This window comes from Coccinella septempunctata, chromosome X, assembly GCF_907165205.1.
Source record: "Coccinella septempunctata chromosome X, icCocSept1.1, whole genome shotgun sequence".
Classification (NCBI taxonomy): Eukaryota; Metazoa; Arthropoda; class Insecta; order Coleoptera; family Coccinellidae; genus Coccinella; species Coccinella septempunctata.
The window spans coordinates 2,492,754-2,514,906 of record NC_058198.1 but is presented as its reverse complement, the minus strand read 5'-3'; the positions used below and the strand labels follow the sequence as shown (position 1 = coordinate 2,514,906).

Genomic DNA, 22,153 nt, shown 5'->3' with positions numbered 1-22,153 from the left:
ATAATGTCTATTAGGAAAATCATTCGTTAGAGCTGATACTCGGAGGTAAACATTATAAAATGACACCTACGCTGATTCCATTTTAAAGAATCATTAACTCTGAGATACAGCCGATGAGTCAATCTATGTTACCATTAAAGGAAACCACTGCGCGATCTAAGAATACAACACCAAAAAACATTATATTATAGAGGAAGATTCATATGAAAATTAGAATTCTTCTCGATGATCATTTGATTCATGTCCAATCAATCAAAATAAAATCACATAAACGTATCGTTCGGAATCATTGAATTCGATCCACAATCTACTTTCCCAGTAGTAATTTCAGAATTCTCTCGACTCGGAAAGCTGTGCTACTCAAGTTGCACATGGACAGAATCAATATATAGAGTTATGTCATTCGTATTTTTCATGTAAACAGCCGCTTGCTCTGTTGACACTGTACAAGTATTTGGTAGGTATACCTTGAGTTCAAGGAACTGCAGAGAGTAAACGTTTTGTCAGGAAATGCTTTTAAGCGATCCTTTTTTTCTTCCTTATTTCCAACAATGAGACTCAACGAGAACGAAGAAAGATGACAATAACTTATGTATTATTTTTTCATGACTTGAAAAAACCGAATTTACTCCACGATTTGTTAGTCGAATGCTCGGAGACATAAACCTCGATTTCTATTTCTACTTGATTGCAACTGTTCTCGGTGCGTTACTGGAGGGAAAGGCACACTATCGGTAGCTAATTTCGGTGCTTGATAGTGGCAGAAACGAGAATAAAGAGAGCAATTCCTCACATGCGTGCCAGTATATTTTCATTCCACCTTATAATTTCGATTTGATGCAGCAATTTACCTGCAAGCTGGCCTTTGTTGCGCGTATTGCGTACAGCTTTTCAGCTGCTATCTTATTGTGAGTTACTGTGCATTTTGAATTAAAATTCCTCCAAGAAAGGCAGCATGTAATATCGTAACATAATATGTGATGAAATGAATCTATCGCGAGCCTTCAGACCATCCTTGAAACCACCTTCGTCCCAACTGATAACAATGTATTTAGTTAGAGTTTTCACTCTAATCAGAAGCCTTCTTCTCGGATTGAAATTTATAGGACACCCAGGTTCGCTCTGCCGTTCATCAGGTCAACTTATGAAATTAACACTTATCACCGATGCGTCATGCCCTCCACTATGACTTGCGGGAATCGATCCAGCGGTTTCTGAAATTACCGGTAAACCCACGTTTACCACCAATCGCGTACGATTCGATACACTGTGCCGTTGATTTATTTTTGGACCACTGACTGATACAATTCGAAGTATTTTTGCTGAAGATCTGCAGTGATTCATTTCTGATCGAATGTGGCCTTCCCCATGGCCCAACACAAAAACGGTGGACGCATTTTGGTTTCACATACAGAATTTATGAAACGAGTGAGTTTCTAGCCAGCCTATTTGGAGGATAGTCCCCAAATAGCACCAGATTTCATCCATTCATCTTCAGTTGGTACCTTCTGGTACAACAACCAAAAGGAATACTTATTATTTTTTTAATTGTGGATATAATTCGGAAACTGCAGTCGTTCCATATACAAACAAGGCTGCATATACACGCCAGGGGGGCATAAATCGAAAAAGTCGGTCTCTTTAACAAGAGACGAGAAACAATAAGAGCTCTCTCATTGTTTTCACACTCAGTATATTCGTTGCACAAATACTCCTCTTCCATTTCTTATTACGGGCCACATTAGCCATTAACTTAGCCAGATATGTATTGTTAACATTAAATGAATGCCTATTGTTATACATACGGCCCATTGAAATTTATAGTAGAACCATATTATCAGCATTCAGATTCTATATAAACAATTCGGGAGCTTATTTCTAAATTGTATGCATACGTTAAATTGAAATTTCCTAGTAGTTTGCATAAATTACTTCTTTTATTGTCGCGTTTATTTTGTATACTTGCGACTGTGTTTCAAAAACCGTTCGAATTCTGATCAGATCTGGATTTGGTACGATATGCCTACAAAAAGCCATCAAAATGAATGTTCCTAATCTTATACTTGATCACTGCAAATTTCGCTAATAGAATTGAACCCATTCATGATAGAGACTGCTCTCAATTAATTCAAAATTCAGGATAAATATTATACAGAGTGAGCAAAAAGTAACGCACGAATTAATATCTTCGATATTTACTGGTTTGGAGGAGAAACTTTTTGTCTCAGAAAGATAAAACTCGAATAATGAATTTAACCAATTCATCCTCAGCAACAACCTCATCCTACCATGAAAGATATGTTGAAAAATATGAAATGTTAGTAGGTATTCCCGTCGTGATACCACACAGTATATTTATAATTCAGTAGATTTTCGCGACGGTAAAATTTCAGAAAGACTCCGTACATTGCAGCCTGGATTTTCGAAACCGGTGTAATAAAGCATGGATATTTCAGTTGCAAAGATCCAGAAAGAGCTGCGCGTTTGGAGGATGATGCACAATGCCAGCATATAAATTCGAAATTGTCAAGCCGAGAAATTGATTTATTGAATATCTTCCTTATGCAACTTCACCAGTTACTCTGGAGGGGGGAAAGTATCGATGTAGACTTTCAGTTTCAATGTAAATCCCGACAATCAGCTTAGCGTTAAAAAACAATACCTTGAAAAGACTTGCTAGTGAAAGATATATATGTAAATTTTTCCTCATTGTGCCAAGCCATGGCGCCTTTCTTTGCTTTACGGTATTTTCTACAATTACCCAGTTAGCTGTGAAGTGCCGTGTCAGAGTGTTCTTGAAAATGCGGCTTTTTCGGCTTTTCAAGCAGGTAATATCATTTTCATATCTTGAATCAAGTGTGAAGGAAGAACGCTCCGTTTCGTAATATCTAAGATTTAATCTAACTTTTTACTGCCTCTAAAACTGAAGAAGCAACCAAAAATTCGGTTATGCGGCATCAAATTCGGCTATTATAAAAAATTTTGTCAACCTCATTCCCTCGACTTACGCATACAACGTTTTATGAAGGTTCTATAATTTTTATTTCGATATTAAATGTCTGTTGTTTCACAACGATACAGTTGTTCGGGTGCCATAACGTTAAATTGAAATTTTATGACGCATTCCACGAATTCTTCACGCAGGAACAAAAAGGGCTGATACATGATCTTTATGCTCAATTTAGGCTACGCTTAGGTTCACGGATATCACAAAACGGCTAGCCATTCAGGAATTTCTCTGAAGATAACACGATAGAATTAGCACTAAATCTATGAACCATCATATGCCAAGACAGGAGAAAAACCAAGTCATGTGATGGTGATATCTCGAAAATTTTCCAAATCCTAATTTAGATGGAGTTATAATCGAAGATTCCCGATTTAAAAAGTCTTTATTGCGTAACTGTTTCAAACAACAGAGCGCCATTGAAAATCCCACAACTTAACAGTACCTGAAAAGATGTGTAGGATCTGGAATATCTGGATCTCAACAAGTTCGATGAACACGAAATTAGTGAGTAGGTGCCATAACAAAATCGTTAGTGAAACGTCTAGATATCCCCAACATCAACTTAAAAGGCGAGAACAATTAAAACTCTCCCGAACAACTCACGATGAGATAACAAAAATAATCTTTTTCGATTTATGACCGGTCAAAAGCGTCAAATGCAGTGTAGGTGTGTACGGAGCACCGAAATTCCGGTAAACCAACAATCCGTTCTGTTCTTGCTTTTTAACGTCGACCGTCCGTGCCAGTAATGCATTAATTTAGTTTTGTAATTTTTATCAAGCGATTTCGACCGAAAGTAAAGAATAATGAAACGTAATTGGGCTTCAATTTTACATAATTCACATAAATTAAAATGTTGACTTTCCCTTATTCCGTAGCTTTCTAAATGAGTACATCTCTTTTCTAGATCGCAGTCGCTGAGTTACCGATATCGGCTGTTCTATTAACTGATATGGTATCAAGACGCAGAATTTTATCAAGGTCCAGAGACGACTTGCACATGGACTCCACTTTTCAACCCCCAGAAGAGGAGGAGGACGTGTGGTACCAGAAGGACAAACTGTACAAGGTAGGTACACCGCTTATACTCATTGATTCACTATCCACACATTTGTTCAGATTTCTTATGACGTTTTGCCATATGTGAATAATTATGAAGAATTCATTCGTATTTACCCTGTCTGAAAATCGAAAATCCCTCGAATGTGTATAGAAAAATAAATTCTTCACATATGGCATAGTTTTTCATTAAAGGGGAAGAGTTATTTGGGTTCAATCAGATTTTGTTCTATCAGACTCATTGTGTTACTCACAGACAAAACATATCTCGTGTGGTTTCACGTCTAAACTCAATAGCTAATATCGCAATTATTTCTTATCGATATTTATGACTCTTTGGATGGAAATTATTGTTGAAGATACTAGATACAACAGGACACATTAAAATAGGTACAAGTTCGTTTTCATCTAATCGTAAATTCAATTTATCACCAATAAAACAACAATGTTCTCGGATAAAACAAAGAATTGTATGCAAAATAGATAGATTACCCGACAACTTCACACCTTTTCACATACGGGTATTCCGGAAAAAAGCACGTTTGGAAGGGTCATATTTCAGGCTCAACCGAACGAGTACTATAGGCAAAAACGTGCTTAATCAAAACAAAAGAAAAAGTCCGATGGTAACTTAACACCATTATTGATTGGGGTGTACGAGGAACAACTTTGGTGGGCAACAGTTCTGCACATTCCCAGAATTTAGAATTCTCAGTTCTATTTTCATTCGGAAGATAAACGCGGAATATAAATTGGCTGGCGAGCATACGCGGTGTATTCAACACATATCCAGTAAACGCCAGCGAAATGTTCTCTTCACATTCTGATCTGAACTCGGAATGTACAACTCAATTTATGGGGTACCACAGCCCTTATATCTTCATGTTAATCTTGCGCATACTACAAGATTTCATTCCGTTTCGAATGAAAGATAAAATGCAAGCCCAGAGTAGCTGTAAATTCTACAAGTGATCCGAATCAGACAAAAAAAAATCAACGACATTTGTTCAGTTCTGACAGCATACCAAGTTTTTACCCAAAGTTAAACCAAATACAAAAAATGCTTTCAAATTCAGGAAAAACCCCCCTCAGCTGGACAGCCCATAGCTGGTGATTATCAGAAAACAGATAATTCAGTATTCACTCTTTAAGGACTCAATATTTGCATCAGGAGCAGCAAAGATAGGCAAACAACTTGTCGTCAGGGATGTTTCCTGAGAAAATTTCCATCGCCACATTCAAGGAATTTTCGTACGCATCCATTTCAATGGAATATTCAGATCTGATTGTGGGAAATTCAACGAAAATATAATCACGTCCATTGATACATACCGAGGGTATCCGTTATAAACGTACAATGAATTTTAATTCACAATTTAGAATAATCCTGCAGAGCACAAAACAATGCGAAATAACATAGTACCCATACTATCATACGCCCTGAAAATATAAACGGTAAAACGTATGACCACCTACTTGTATCGATGTTCTAGATTTTTGTGGACGTGATATTGGATTTTGGAAGTCAGAAGGAATAGCGAGACGCTCCAATGAATTTATCAAAGAATCAAATAAGGAGATAATGAATGTGAATCTGAAATTTTGAAGGAATTGAGTCACCTCACTTTTCGATATCAATTCGACGTCAAATATATGAATTATCAAATATACTGAAAACTCCCCAAATTTCGAACCACCTATGTTCCTGAAACTACAACAAAAAGGAAATGACGCTATCATATTTTTCGTAAAACATCTACAATGAAATTGAAAAAAAAAACGATATTTAACGAGAGCCAAAAATTTCGAAGAAACGTCATTTGAACAAGGAAAAACATGCACAAGAAAAAACCATATAGAGGTCACATATTGAAACTCGCAGACTTGATTTTTTTCATCTCATTTCTATCGATTGGTACTTGGTTGCCCCAAAAACATTCTCGTCAGGTCAAAAAAAGATGATTAACATTAAAATCTGTTTCTATGTGTGATTTATGGAAGGAGTCCGAGCGAAGCCGGATCTGTGCAGGCGAGTTTGAGATAAAAGTTATTTTTGTGAGCCACTCTCAGTTTCTAGTGAATTTTCACAAAAGTCGTATTAATTACTCTTTTGCATACACCGATTAACCAAAACCAGTTTAAGGCCGTCTCCGAGCAAGTCCCATTTTAGATTAAAATAACCTATGTCTCGGCATAAAAAACACTAGCTCCTTTAACATTTCAATGTGGCTCTTTTGCTGGAATTTTCAATGCATAATGCCTAGGTAGTGAAATAAAATATTGGCGAATTGTCATCCATAGATTGGGTGTAATAAATAACGCTTTTTGTTAGTTTTATACCAGCATTCAAGAGTGCAATAAAGATTACGCTGTAGAAGCTCTTCTTACATGGTCTCAAAACCACTTTTCAAGCGTGGGGCTTTTTTGTTCATTTTTGCAATAAGGCCATTCATTATCTACACTATATTTCTTCACTGTTTTCGAGATAATCTCAAATATTGAGACATGCTCTAGCGATGTATCTACAGATCATTGTCCGAGTAACCACGCCGCTACCACAATGTGCGTAAAACAACCATCAGGTGAATTTTTTTACATTCAAAAGCTCTAAGCAACAACTTTTCTTTGGCCTTAATGAAAATTTATCAACTGAAATAACTGAATAACTGAAAAATATACCGATATCGACAATTCCGATCCTCAAATAAAAAGAAATGCATTCACAGCGACTACTTTTTGTCGGATTTCTCGAAGGGATAAGCATTGTATTTTCTGGCGATGCAAGCCGGAATAATATTCAGCAAGAATGAATATTTTTGTGAAGATTTCAACCCGACACTCATCTTAAAGTTTGCGCGTTCGTTTTCTTCCATTTTTATCAGATCAGATCGGTCCTTTACTTTGCACAAACCCGGCTTTAAGGTTATTGCCACGAGGTTTGAAATGATGTCCTGTATTGTTCATCGATTCAAGTAGATGCTTCTCATTGAAGGAGTCGACGCTAATATATTCAAGAGGTGACTGGAATCGTATGTGATTTCATTTATTTTTTTTTGTTACTCACATATATTATGACTTTTTGGAACCTTAAGCCCGTGGAATGCATACCGGTCAATAAATTCAGCAGGGGACGGAAATGGTCAACCTCCCAGTGGTGCGACGTACACTGGGTGTATTTATGTTGTCAATGAATATTATGGCCGAAATGAAAAAGTTAAATTTCACGAATCCGATGTTGTATACCGAAATTAATATTATAATTCAATTCGATTTGAATAGAAACGGAATAACGAAAAATGTCACAGTTTCAAGTCAACCCACAACCTTCATGATGAAAAGTAACTCACATTGACGTTTTTAACTTGCTTTATCGCTCTTGGTCCATCGATGGCTAAAGTTGGAAAAGACCTCAGGGAGATCCCTTGGCAGCCCAGCTCTGAAAGGGACAAGACTGTTCTCCAAGACCCCTCAGGGAGATCCCTTGGCAGCCCAGCCCCAGAAGGGACAAGACTGTTCTCCAAGACCCCTCAGGGAGATCCCTTGGCGGCCCAGCCCTAGAAGGGACAAGACTGTTCTCCAAGACCCCTCAGGGAGATCCCTTGGCAGCCCAGCCCTAGAAGGGACAAGACTGTTCTCCAAGACCCCTCAGGGAGATCCCTTGGCAGCCCAGCCCTAGAAGGGACAAGACCGTTCTCCAAGACCCCTCAGGGAGATCCCTTGGCAGCCCAGTCCTAGAAGGGACAAGACTGTTCTCCAAGACCCCTCAGGGAGATCCCTTGGCAGCCCAGCCCTGACAGAGGAAAGACTGTTCTCCAAGACCCCTCAGTCATTTCTTTTCTTCGCAATTTTTGCAAATGTCGCTTGTTGTTCGCCTGAAATCAAAATATGAAGTAACTGATATGATAAGGCAAAACTAAAATATGAGAGGTAAAACTGACAATCGGGCTGTTAAATGATAAATCGGAGGTTTCAAACAGATTCAGTTACAGCAAATTATTTTGATATGTCTGTAAAAGATTCATTTCATCCCTCCCGTTTTTTGTGTCCTTATTCGAGTATCAGGATTCGAACTGGAGAACTTTCCGAGGAATTCATTAGTGGGATTGTCCTTAGATCGCTCGCAATCGTGAATATATCCAGGCAAGCCTGATTATCGTTCTTAATACCGATCAGCCAGACCTACTGTAAAATTCCTTGACATTTGTGGGACCCTGACGACTAAAACAACTTTCACACCGAGCTACACAACGAGAATATGAACAAAAACGAGCTATATGAGCAGAAACTTCGCCTGCGATCAAATGAATTCGCTCATGCACATTCATTACGATAACACAAGAACAATTCAAGAGTCGAAAAGAAGCTATTTTCAATTTTGTGCTCCTAGGAATTGGAATCAGTGATTTTGATTAGAAAAATAAACTTGGAAGGAATGTTTTCCACCCAAAATGCAGTAAAATGCCCCCTGAATCTTCAATCACAAGATAATCTGTATTATGGATATGAACTCATTCGTCTTACGAGAAATCGATCAAACTGCCAAGCAGAGCAGATCGATCCTTGCACAAAAGTTGAAGCAACATACGCAATATTGAATATTCTCAGATTTCGTCGTAAGTGATACAAACAGTTGTCTTTGTTTAATTCGATACTGAGCTCGTAAATAGCAGGTGTCTTGTGCGTTATATCATATAGAAAGTAAAAGTTTGCCTTATTATACTTTATTAGTGCAGTGAAGTCGTCATTTCGTCGTGACTTTCGTTGGTAAAAGGTTAAGTCAAGATTGCTATCTTCCCAGTTGGAAATCTTTGGCCGCGTTTGTCCGAAGGTATAATGGGTTGACTGTAAGAGCTGCATCCATTACTCAAAATTGAAAATTCATTACGATATGACGTAGCTCCGTCCCAACGGAATGAGACGGACATATTCTTCGGCCTGGACGTATAAATCAAAGTCCGGATTATTTATTAACACTTTTCAGATCCAGAAAACCCGAATTCATTATGATTCGTCATTGCTGATCCTGCAAATTCCGAGGATTCTGCGAGATGAGTTATATGGGCCTGATGTTCAAGCAACAGTGTATCATTCGGAGGGGACCTTCGCAATTTTTCATCTTAATATGATTGCCGAAGAAGTCCAATTTACGCCAGCCAATGCAACACTTCGTTAACAAACCCAAGTATTTTTTTTTTTCGATTCATCATAATGTTTCATTGTCGGCAGGAAGATTCGGTCCTTTCGGGTCAGAATAATGAACCTTTTGAATCATTTCGCGGCCTTTATGTCTGAGGGGTGATGCAGTGTACATTCTTTCATACTAATCATTTCCAAATTTTTGTCAAAAAAAAACAAGAATAAATGTTTTTTGTAATTTATATATACTCGCTAGCAAAGGAATCCGTATGTGATCAAAGAACATTCCACCCCATGAGTGTAAGTAGTAATTCGTGTTGAAAAAAATCCGTTAACTCAGAAGTTATTACATCAGTGTAATAACGGTATACTGCCTAAATATTTATAAATTTGATTCGGACGTATTCGTGTACCAATCAAGGCACCCCGTCGACTCCTGTTCGTACGTTTTTCGTTTGTGTTTTTTTTTCCCACATGTTACACTTCTTATAACACGACCTTCAGCTGTGACCATTGCAACTTTTCAGGGTCCCGTTCATCCGATCAAAAAACGGAACCCTTAAAAATCGCTCGCGTGTCTGTATGTAACAGCCATTTTGGGTTATCCAATCAAGGACATGTAGCTTTTCCAAGCAGAATTGGAAACCTTACCAAAAAATTTTGTTGGATCGTTTAAAAAGGATCTGATGAAGCTTTGTGGAGAATTTGCTGCTTTCTTCTGGATAAGAAAGAAGAATATGCTAAATATACATGTCAGAGGATCCTCCAGTTGCATATTCATCCGAGTTAGATGAATCGCTTCCACTGCTGATTTTATACAAAGTCTGGTTCTTGGTGGATCGATTTAATTTGAAAAAAATGACCTATCGCAAGCAGAGAATAATGATACCACAAAGTTGGTTGAAATTAAGCGCTAACTCGTGTTATAGGAGGGTATGCTCGAACTAAAGGCCATAAATTGAGGTGGCCTAAGGGCATCGTATGAGTTTGTACGTTATGCTTCATTTTCCCAATAGGTATGTTAATTCCGTTTGTCGTTTCGTGAAATTGTTGCTTTCGAAAAAAGGTATCATAAACTGTTACATATCCTCGATATTTCAGCCTGGATAAAAAGTGGGTAATGATCATTTTTAGTCCCCGTCTAATTCAGCCTCAAATTTAGTAGATCGCCTTGTTTATCCCCCCCGTAATGGATCGTCATCTTAAATCCTGAAGATGAGTAATTTTCGATATTTAAATCTCAAGGAGAACTTTTACATAATTTGCATCTTTGGACGCATAAAAGTGACGTTATTTATTGACCAACAAAACAGTGAAATTATTATCTACAGCATCCCCCCCATTAACAATTATTGCGGAATTACAATGAGGCGTTATTTCTCTGACTCTTCGCAAGCGACCAAAACGGGCACTCAAATATTGTTTATATTTGACCATAATAAATAACCGTACGCAAATTCACTTTCAATGGGACCAGTGTCTGAACAAGGACTGGTAGAATTTACCCCCAAAGGCGTTACAAGAATTTATACGCCAGCATAAGTGTTTGGAACATCTTCAATCACTACCTATAGGACCCCATGCGAATTTTAAAGCTCATTAAATACTAGGGGACGTTATCACCCGAACATTTATTGGGACGAGGACTCAAACCCGAAATTTTTTCGTTAATAACTTTTCATCGCCATGATGTACGGCGACAAACGCCATCTCGGAGGTTCCTGAACTTAATCGCGCTATTTATATCAACAATTACGATGAGTGGAAACGATTTCTGAGAAGCGTAGGCTCACAAATAAATTGATGAATGAATCGTTTGCCGTATTACTCAATGATCCCATACAATTCAACGGGAATCGTCGTGAACAAAGGATGATGTATTTTTTATTACGTACTTCGAAATACCTCAGACTGTTCACTGATCGATTTTGGATGTTCAAATCGAGGGAAAATCATTTATATATGCATTTTCGACGAGCAGGGATCGAACTTCATGAAAAACTTGATTCAGGGTGAACCTGAAGACGTTTTATAATGTTTATTAGTTCATGCAACTGATGAAAAATGTGTGATACGAAAATATGCATCAGTATCCTTAATGTTGACCGATTATATGTGTCTGAATGAAGGAGCAGCACAGACTAATTTAAAGCCAACTATAATTTATAAGGAGTGAAACGTGAATTGGTTCAGGCAGCCTCTAACATTTCGCCATAGCGATGGAATATTGATCAGAAGGAAATCTTTCGAGAGGTAGGGCCAGTTACTCAATGTGGACCAGGAGGCGAGGCCCACGAGTGATAACCTTGAAATAATAGATTGCGAAATTAAACGTTTTTGGGGGAACACGGATATAGACGACATTTCGATCACGGACGACCTTTACCATTCCAAAGGCACTTTCGTAATAATAAAATTGCGATGATCCCAGACGAAGGAACCGCGGATGACAGTGGAACGAATTCATGAAGATTTTCGTCGTCTATTTTGTAACTACCAGTTGTCGAAGGACGAATTTAACAAGTGTTTGTCATAGGATGACGAGAGCCTGGAAAAATCCGGAGGGCGCCAATCGATGCCATTAATTTAGACGAGGTTCTTCATCATGTCGAAATACGAAAGTAGGCCTCTGTTAAAATTCACATGATCGTGGGCCATCAATCATGGAATGGGATCCGAGGATTGGATACCAGAGAAAAATGGTAGCATTTGGTACTTCCCATGCAAGCCTAGGGCTGCTGATCACAAAGATCGCTTTTCTGCCATTAATAGCGAAATCTTCCATATTGGTCCTTATCCTTCCAATACACTGGAATAGGTTCGACACTTTTTTACGGTGTTTAGTGCTGGAGGCACATTTTTCAGTGCTCGGTTTGGTCCTTCTCCTGGGATCGGTGATACTGGCATATCCCAATTAGACGGACGAAAGAGCATCCGGTAAAATACTCGGGCCGGGATTGGGTGCATGAGCAAACGCAAATCGAATGGTAATGAGAATAAATCGGTATTATTTTGCTCCAGTTAAGCTGGAATCCTGAAAATTCGCGGCGGAGAACGTTCGTACGTTTGTAGAGAAACGCCGGACAAGGACGCCTAGCGGCTCAGATTCCGCTATGAACAATCACGTTTCACGTTGATGGGATGTCACAACACATTTGTTGCGATATCTAGCCGGAATCGACGAATTCAGAATCAGCACCGTACGATAATCGGTTTAGCTACTGGGAAAACTCATGGGAATCTGGCCGTTCACGCCTTTCTTTCGCAAAGGAAGACCTTCGCTCGACACTTTTGGAATTCCTTTCGTTCGTCATCGATCGCATTTCCACAGATCCCGACATTGAAATTTTACCATCATCCAATATTTTTCAAGTCCCACTCATTTATTTTCGTCTATAACCAATAATCTATGCATAATATCGTAACAGGTTAGCAATCCTAAACACTCTCCTCTATATAAAACGCCAATAGGCCATTTTATCTCCCTTCTCAATCCATATCTTCAATCATTTAATGAGCAATGTAGATATCATCGCCATAATATGCAAAAATAAGTACGAAAAATGCTCCCCACACTTCCGCGAGCATAAACATTCAGCTTCCGGCAGTGGCGGTTACGTGCAAAAAAAAATGGGGCTACGTCCTGATCCTATTTCTTAAAATATAGTTTGTTAACCTTGAAACACGACGTAATTATAATATTATGAATACGAGCACGCAAGTAGTATCAAATGAAGTACCTACATAGTTTAGTAGAGTATGACAGCATTGTTAAGTCGGTTACTGCAGCCGCAGTAATGACTAACTGTAATCTTCAGAAGTAAGTTAGTGGTGTTAAGTCGCTTTTTGCTGCTGCACTTAGATAGCTGGTAGAACAAGTCGGATATAACGACCAGCAGAACAGGGCAGGCACTAATGGATAGAGATTCTCACACGAATCTCTGTACCACAACGATTATTCGTTCGCTATTTGTACATTTCGTACTTGTTTTGTGCATATATTCAGTACCCCTTTGGGTTGTGGATATCTACTAGTACTAAAAGATCAGAAACCCTTATTAGCATATCTTATGTCGATAATTTCATGGAGATGAAGCATCCGCTCATAATGATATTAAAATTTAACATTGCTGTCCAAATTTGACACGTACAGGGGGACACTACGATTGAAAAAACCGAAATGATTTGTCACTATACCACATTCCCTATTCGCCTATCAGTCTGCATTAGGAAAAACACTATTTCCAACGAATCCCTCATATTATCTCACTCTATCTCGTAATAAAACGAATTCAAGAAACATGTGTAGGTGAAAGTAGATTCCTTGTGGACGAATACATAATCTACAACATTTGCATACATGCAAAATTCGCCATTTAAGGAATGGGCCAAAAGCAGAATCGGCGTGGAACATATAGAATATTCCTTCTGGAAAAACGTTAAGGGGACAAAGATAAGCAATCTGGGTGAATTTCAATTTTAATTTGGACGTCCGAATGGAGGTTGTTACCTTGAAAATTTGAACGTGTGAGAAACCATTTTCGCTTAATGGTTAGAATCGAACGCGTACAAAATCGCAACGCCCACTGGAATTTTGATAGAGAAAGCAAAATTCTTTGTTTGAGTTGCCTGCGAGAGTTTATCTCTGTAAAGATAGGTAGTACTATTCCTTTTTCTGCTGTTCTGTATCGAAGGCCGTCTGTGATAAATGGCCGTTTCGAGGCAAAATCGTATACCAGCCGTATACCAGAATGAATACATCCGACGCTAATAGATTTTCGCCAACCTTCATCCTCCTTTTTCTCGAGTTCTTCTCCCTGATCTGAAATACAGGGTAAAGTAATACACCCACAACCTGCCATATGAAACAATTTTTATTTCGAAAAAACTGGTTTCCAGCATGTTTTGGCTTTAACATCAGACGTCGAAGGTAGGAGAAATCCAGAGACAAATTCGTTCACAACGTTTTTATCAAAGTTACATTGAATTAAATGCCATTGTACCATGCGAGGAAAGATATAACGAAGGGGATAGTTGCTCAAGGAGCAGGCTACGTGCACTTACTATATTTAGGCTATTCAGAGCCACAATGATTTAACTTTACTGCAAACTGAATAATTCCAGTCTTGATCTCAATTTCTATTCTCAGCTCGTCTCAGTGGCGGGCTTTTTGCGAATCAACACCGATTCCGCCAGTGGCGTAGGGTGCACACGATTCAACTCAATAAGACTTTGTTGATTGCGATAGTTATAATTAATCATTCGGCTAGGGTAAAAGGGAAATGCGGAACGATTGCGTTAATAATCGTAAACAAACAATAGATCGTTTCTCAATAACAATACAAATGTAAGAATTCATGAATTTAACTCAGCAAAGATCACGAAGCTCAAACGGTTCACCTCGTCAAATTTTTGGTTTCACGATATTTATAATGTTTTTGGAAAATACCGACTAGAAAAAAACATAAAAATTCATGGTATCGAAAGTTTTGGGACTGAAACACGAAATTAATTTAGTGTTACAAAATATACTAGATATAATAGATACATTTTACTGCTCGAGTTCAGTTCACCTAGTATGAATAGGCTAAAGTTTTCTTTCTTCCTTTACAGGACCACATTCAGGAGGTGTTGGACAAATGGACTCAAATAGATGACGAAATATGGGCCAAAGTGATCGTTTTGGAGAGGAACAGAAGGGTGGCAAAGGCCTATGCCAGAGCACCAGTTCTTACGGTTAACGGATCAGACGATGGCTTCGATGGTTTTCGGTAAGTTAACATAAAATGAAAAGGCCACATTCTCTTCCCAGATTTGGATTAAATTCGCGATTTTGTCGTCCCATGTCTACGTGCACGTCGAAAAGCATTTTCTGACAGTATTCGAAGGATATCATGAGGTGAAGTAATCACGTTCGTGAGACAAACATTGCGAATTTCTGTATAATGGAAGATTTCAAAACAAACTCCATTGGAATCAGACAGACGGTTCATTAGGGACGATCTTGGAGAAAGTTCCTGATTGAACAATGTACTCGCTTCGATTTTAGTCAACTTTGAGATGCCTACAATCTAATCACGACACGGGCCATAATAAGAAATTATTACACATTTAATGAAAGCAGCGAAATCATATCAATCAGATCAGTTTTCCTGAAAGTTTCGAAATGAAATTTGAAATGCGGAAAATTATTGAAAATAATTAGCCCCATGTCAAATATTTCGGAATTTGAAGAAGAATTGAGAAAAAAACTATGTATGAATGAAGAATCCCGTTCCAAAAACGCATCATACCCTGAGGCCGGTTGAAAAAAATGAACGGTTTCACGAGCTTCATTCAAATATCCGACTTTCGCTTTCGAGCACGACTCTCGAGCTAGGTGACTGAGATTTGGACGATTTGGTGGTCCCACAGCACTTCAGGTGTGGTTAGGTAACTTTATCGGGATAATCTCTTGGCACAATGTCTTTTATTTGCCGGTTGCAGAACAGTTATTAATGGGTCGCGTTTGCAATAGCTGCTCCCGATTCGGAATTCAGCGAACTGAGCATTTCAATCTGTTATGAAAATACCGATATGGTACATTTTATTTCGCCCATTTCATATAATGAGTCTCTGACGAAACGAGAAGGTAGGGCTTGGGCGGGGGCAGTTCCAAAGACCTTCTACCACATGTATACCATAAAGCGACGTACGAAAATTGGAATAGAATTAGACAGTTCTCATGAATACGAACAGAAACTGTTTCGAAAGGTTAACCGCTCACATATACCTTCGGAACCGAGCACGAAACGATTCCACCAAACCCACCCTGTCAGTCTCTCATTGAATTGGCAAAAAAAAAAATTCTAGCTCTGCCTTTCCAAAGAAAATTACAAAACAAAAGCATTTGCAGGGAAAATGACAAATAATTATCGTTCAACAAAATATCGAGATCAATGGAAAGGAAACTTTGATTTCGTAGTGGTTGGATTGAGGGGGTTACTCCATATATTGAAAACTGGGATTGGTACAGATCGGTATTTTATTACGATGTAATAATATACATTCGCGAACGTCAAAGATAAGAATCGTTGCATTTTCTATTCGCTCTCTCCTAAACTGTAACATGAACATTTCGCAAACCATTCTTAGAAACACGTGGTAGTTTCCTTTTATTAACTGCAACAATCCGTTCAGATATGAACACTACCACAAAATGAACGAGCACTGCCTGTGTAGGATTAGAAAGGCAACTTGATAATATGATAAAAATGTAACTTTATGGCATTTGTGTCAGACGAGGTTTTGCAATAATTCCGCACCTACTGTTTCCAAGCCTCTTAGTTGAATTCTATACGTAATTGTGAGCAAACACAGGCAATATCTTTCAATTTCATTACATAAACATTCTCATTACGAGAAGCAAATGGTCCGATATCTGCGAATGATGAACAATCACTCAAACAACTTCGAAAATTCATCATTGAAAACCCTTGGAATTTCACACAAAGTAATAGCCACTAAAGCAAATGGAGATAATCAACTCCTCCTTCTAATGTTTTCAATAAAAAACTGAAAACTGCTAAACTATTTCAGTTGTGGGTCAGAATTGTGTGTTCGATTCCAAAAGTCTTTTATTGACAATGATGAATCCCAAGGGTACTGTTCTCCACCGCTATGCACGTTTCATCTTGTCTGAAGGCAAGTAGCGAAGTTTTCGTATGAAAATATGTTGAAGGAGTTAGTCAAGCATGCGAGCTCAGCTGCTATGCGTAAACGTTTATACTTTGTACTCTTGATGGCTATCGAGATATGCCCCTGCTTTCATAATTCAGGGAAATAAAGGCCCAATTTGCGTATTTTACACACGCCACTTCAGAGAACTGGATAAAGCGACACTTGAGTTTATACCTACTATCTTAAAAACCTTTTTCTTTCGTGCCCAGACAGCCTGATAGTTATTAGGTACTGTCGAGTATACAAACAGAAATGAAATAAATTGCATTATTCCGTGTATAATACCTAGATTATAAATCCTAAACTAGACCATCCTTTATAATTGACAAACCTCCTTGTCACTTGTTCAATTTCTCAACATTTTCAGCATCGGTTTGTGTGGCTTCGACAATCCAATGCGAGATCAAAAGACGGAAGAATTCAAGAGGCACATTGGACATGTAAGTTGCAGTTGAAACATTATCTAGAAGAAACGATAAGAAAAATCTGATACATCAAGTGGTAATTTCGACTTTGAATAATTTTTCAGGGTGTGAAAATCAAAATGGACGACGCTGGCAACATCCTCATCAAGAGGGTATCGAAATGCAACGTCTACATAAAGAACACCGGGCAAGACGAAGAAAATTCGATCGGCAATGAGATCCTGAAACTGCCAAATTGCGCACTAGAAGTAGACAAACCTGTGAAGGTAAATATGGAAACAAATTTCCGATGATATGGGCTAACGAACGTCTCGTTTCAGTTATTCGATATGAAAAAATTCCAATCAAATGTAAATAGAGAACTGCGAAGGGCATACCCAGACAGGAGAAGGTTAGAATGTCAGTGCCTTAGTGCGATAGCCTTTGTAAAGAATGAATCTGAACTGCTGGAATGTCCGATATGGGTACTCATCATAAACGTCGTAGCTATGGATATGTTGAAGTCGAAATTACCTCCAGGTTGGTACTAAAACAATATTCAGTCGATCGAGACTGGTTATGGTGGCTTGTTTTCAGTTCAACGAGTGATGGACATCAAGAACAGGCCCAGAATCCCAATACCAGACGAAGATCCCTACAGCATAGCCGGAAACGGAAGTGGTTCATCTGGTAGTTCCGGATTCAACGGTAACGTAGCAGCGGCTAGGGAGCAGCTGCTCCTCCAGAGCCAACAGCACGCGCAACGCAGAAGCGAGAAACCTCCAAAGCTTCCACCCAGAGAGAACATGTATCCTCACGATATTCCCAAGGTAAGAACGAATTTTTCAAAAATTCATAGTTCTATTCACCCTCAATACATATGACCACCACGTGTGAATCATAATGACTACTTGGGCATTCTCTCTGCATGCTTTCCACCAAGTGGTTGGGAAAATCCTGTTCAATTTGGTGCCCCAAAATGTCTCGGAGCTATTGAAGCTTTTCCAGCTGTCCAAAGCGTGCCATTGCCATTGCTCACTCTAGTCTTTGACGTTTGTGTCTACGAGTGAGTGGAACTCTTCTGCGAGCACTGAGAGGCCATACCGCTATATCTGGTAATGATGAAAGAGGAAGCACGTCCATTTGAGGCCCAAAAATATTGCTCTCGCAAGAGTTATTATATCGTTTGTTTCTGGAGTAATAATCGTGTAATGCGAACCTCGTTTTTTTGTGATTAAAAAAGAACTCCCGAAGTCTTTCAACACGCCACTGCGAAAGAGAAAGTAAACACCATAAAATCCAAATAATATCTAAAAAGTGAGCACACGCTATTTGCAGCAATCGCGGGATAATTATCTTGGCCTCGATCGTTTACAATTGAGTTTTCAATCATGGTTCAAGAAAAAAAACTCTAACTTTCGAATTAGAGATAAAACTATCCGTTATTTTCGACAATCGTATCATACTGCTTGGACCGCGTAGATGACGAACAATTCGAATCATTGTACAGTGAATAATGATCATTCACTGACAGTTTCCAAACAACCGTATCGAATTTTCAACATTGAATAAATATGATTTAATAATACCAACGATTGATGAATAAGCAGACTTGATAGGAAAAAATCTGATCAACACTGTACTGTATACTATTGTTCTTTCACTTCACAAGGAACAATTCCTCACCTGGTGTCATTACCAGCTTTATTCTGAGCGGAGTTTTCCATTTTCTAATCGAATTTGAAACTAATTCCGATCCTATAGCACGCGTGCTCTCTAATTTCTCATTTTCAGAAGCTGAAATTATGACGCTGGATTCAAATTGAAGTTTCATTTCGAAATTGAACAAAAAAACACCAAATCTACGTGATTAATTTACTTCTCGATATGCAACAGGCCATTTGTCTGTCTCGAGGGAACGACTACATTTCAATTTTGGATCAAACAGCGACGCTAGCCAAGAATTGGTACATCAAGATAGGAGCGCATCCTAATTACAATAATTTCCGTTGCTCATCTCTAGAAGTGCACAGTTCTGATAATATTTTCAAGCGCCATACCGAATCGTCTGATGCTATAATTGAGTTACTCAATTATTTCTATTATTGCCAGGTGCTTTCGGTATCCATGTGAGAAATCACTGTCGGTAGTCAGTACCACACAGTAGTACTAGCCAAAGAATAATTTGGTCCCGAGTACTGCATTCGTGCGTGAAAATGGACTCTATATATAAGCAGTTTTGATCCAACTATACTCGAATAAGGACAACAAGAGGCAGAGATGAAGTCTCAAAGATTTTCTCCCGCTACATACGAGCACCCAGTATTGAATAAAGGGCTTTAATACAACCAGAGCCTTCTAAAGACTATAGACGGCTCTGATACAACACAACTAAACACCGTTCGAATGTACGAATTTCATGAGCATCGAACATCAAAATTACATGTAAAAATAAGGAATACATACCTCATCAGTATATTGAAGACATTTCTTAAGTCAATCACGGTCGCAGGTCTCTCTGTGAATCTGTAAAGAAAGAGAAAAAAATTAGAAACACATTCAAAATTAATGTTATGCCATAGAATAATATAAGCTTAGGCACAAGCGTCGGTCTTGCAAATGATACTGGTTTATTTTTTTTAACTCGACGTTCATGAAACAATTAATTGAAAAAAGGGTATCCGTGGGAAATGCTTTACAACTGTGTAAAATTTGTAGTATTATTGTTATTATTCCGAAGGACTTCATTGAAAACGGGATTTGACTATCTGAGAATAATCAACTTTTTCCAACAGCCTGACTACGACGATCACCAGGGAGAAGAAAACAGATTGAAGCCATTCCCCAGTTCAAGAAAGGAAAAATCCAAAAATAAAAAATACGGTGAGTATTCATGATTACTTTCGAATTCAATTCGTCAGTTTCTCGAGATTTTCATTCATGAATGAATGGAGAAATCGGACTATATTCTTTCGGAGAAAAAATTGATGTGAATGCATGGAAGCAGAAAATTATTCAATCCGAACAATTTGGTTCGAAATATCACTTTCTATTGGTCATGAAACCTCCATCAGATGATTCGTATGGATAAAATATTATAAAGAAAATATTTATTATTCAGATGACCCCTACTATTGCGGATTGAGAGCAAGGGTTCCAAACTTCGTCTCAAAATCTAAGACCAAAGAAACAGTACCAACCAAAAGATTTTCAGTCAATCAGCCCACACCCCTTCCAATGATGCAGCACCATCAGATCAACCATCACATGCCACCTCACATGTGGCACACAAGGAGCTATGAAAGCGGTATAGGTAAGTTCAAAGATGAAAAAAAATTTGAAGAACAATGAACACATGTAAAATATCCCAACACCTTTGAGTTTGAAATGAACTATCTTTTCGAAATTATGATATTGTTTCAGACACTGATGCTATAGAGTCTCCATACAACCAAATTTATGGCAGATTACCAATCCCTACAAGATCCTACATCCCCAGTCAACCACAGCGCACCATGTACATTGGAGAATGGGACTAGAGGAAAATCTTTTGATTGTTAAACCTGTTTTCAGGCTCAAAAATATATAACTTTAGAGAACTCGATGCTTTTCGTATAAGTTATCGTTTGGATACACAAAACGTGATAATTTCTAGTTGAATTTGCTTATAGGATATTATTTGTTTCTTCAATCATGTATCTCACTCGAAAGGTTGTCGTTCTGTAAGTTAGACTTAATTTGGTCCATATTTCATGATATTTTATTGAAAAAACTTCACCTATATCATGAAATATGAAAGCTTCAAGACGCAATTAGCTTACTACATATTTTCTATAAGGTTTTGTCCAAATTCTAACTATCTTTGTTGGAAAGGACAATAACTAGAATTCTCTTCTTCAGACAAGTCTGAAGGGTTTAAGAATGGATCAAAAAGTTAACAAACTTAGAGAATTCATTCCAAACCTAAAACACTGCCTAGCAGCCAGTTCACACGGCCATCCGGTTTTGACGAATCATGATTGATACGTTTAGACGCATACGTTGTGTGCATACTACACTATTATTAGTAAAAAACTGATCGCCTTGTGAACAGGGGTTACTCGAAAAAAGAATCTTGAATATATCTCTTATAATCAGATGATAAGTTAATAATGAATAAGTACGTTGTATAGAACCAACTTTGTACATCTTTTTAATATTTAGCAATATTATTTTTGTACTTCGATTTTAGTATGTATAATTTTCTCAATATCATTCAGATACTGGGCGAATCAGAATAAGACCAACTTAGCATTCAGACTTTTTCTTTGTTCGAGGTGAAATCTTCATCCTATCAACACATAGTTTGAACATACTATATGATGATGGATGTATTTTGGGCGTTTCACCTCAACATGAAAAATGGTATCTGAATATCAAGACACTAGGTCATGTTCCTAGTAACAATGTAGATGATGCTCATATCCTATGACATTGTAAAAATAATTTGTATAGGATTTTTTTTATTTATATGTAAAATATTAAATGGTGATGGAAATCTTCAACGATTATCATTTATTTCAGTTGCGATTCCTAGAAAAAATACGATTTATGTTTTGAAATCCGGATGATCTCCCGACAAGAAAAAACAATTTTATAGTTATTTGTACAGCAGAGGTAAAGATGGAAGGGTTAAATAAAAGAATAGATTTAGAAAGAAATCGATTTATTCAGATAAATATCGGAACTATATAGCACTAGTTTCCATTTGAATAATCTCAATATGAGATCCATCCAAATGTTTGCAGCTGGTTTTCCATATCCAGTAATACCTGCAACTTCTAGA

The 22,153-nt window shown here is 38.0% G+C and overlaps 1 protein-coding gene across 1 annotated transcript; it reads left to right on the top strand.

Moving 5' to 3' along the window:
- The first annotated feature begins 2,651 nt into the window (after nt 1-2,651).
- On the top strand, nt 2,652-21,872 carry LOC123322143. The gene is made up of 10 exons (XM_044909993.1): nt 2,652-2,828; nt 3,918-4,079; nt 14,819-14,976; nt 17,292-17,364; nt 17,454-17,615; nt 17,670-17,868; nt 17,926-18,158; nt 20,124-20,211; nt 20,450-20,641; nt 20,752-21,872. Exons 1-10 carry the CDS (start codon nt 2,802-2,804, stop codon nt 20,865-20,867), a joined length of 1,410 nt encoding a protein of 469 aa, XP_044765928.1. The 5' UTR covers nt 2,652-2,801; the 3' UTR covers nt 20,868-21,872.
- The last annotated feature ends 281 nt before the right edge of the window (nt 21,873-22,153 follow it).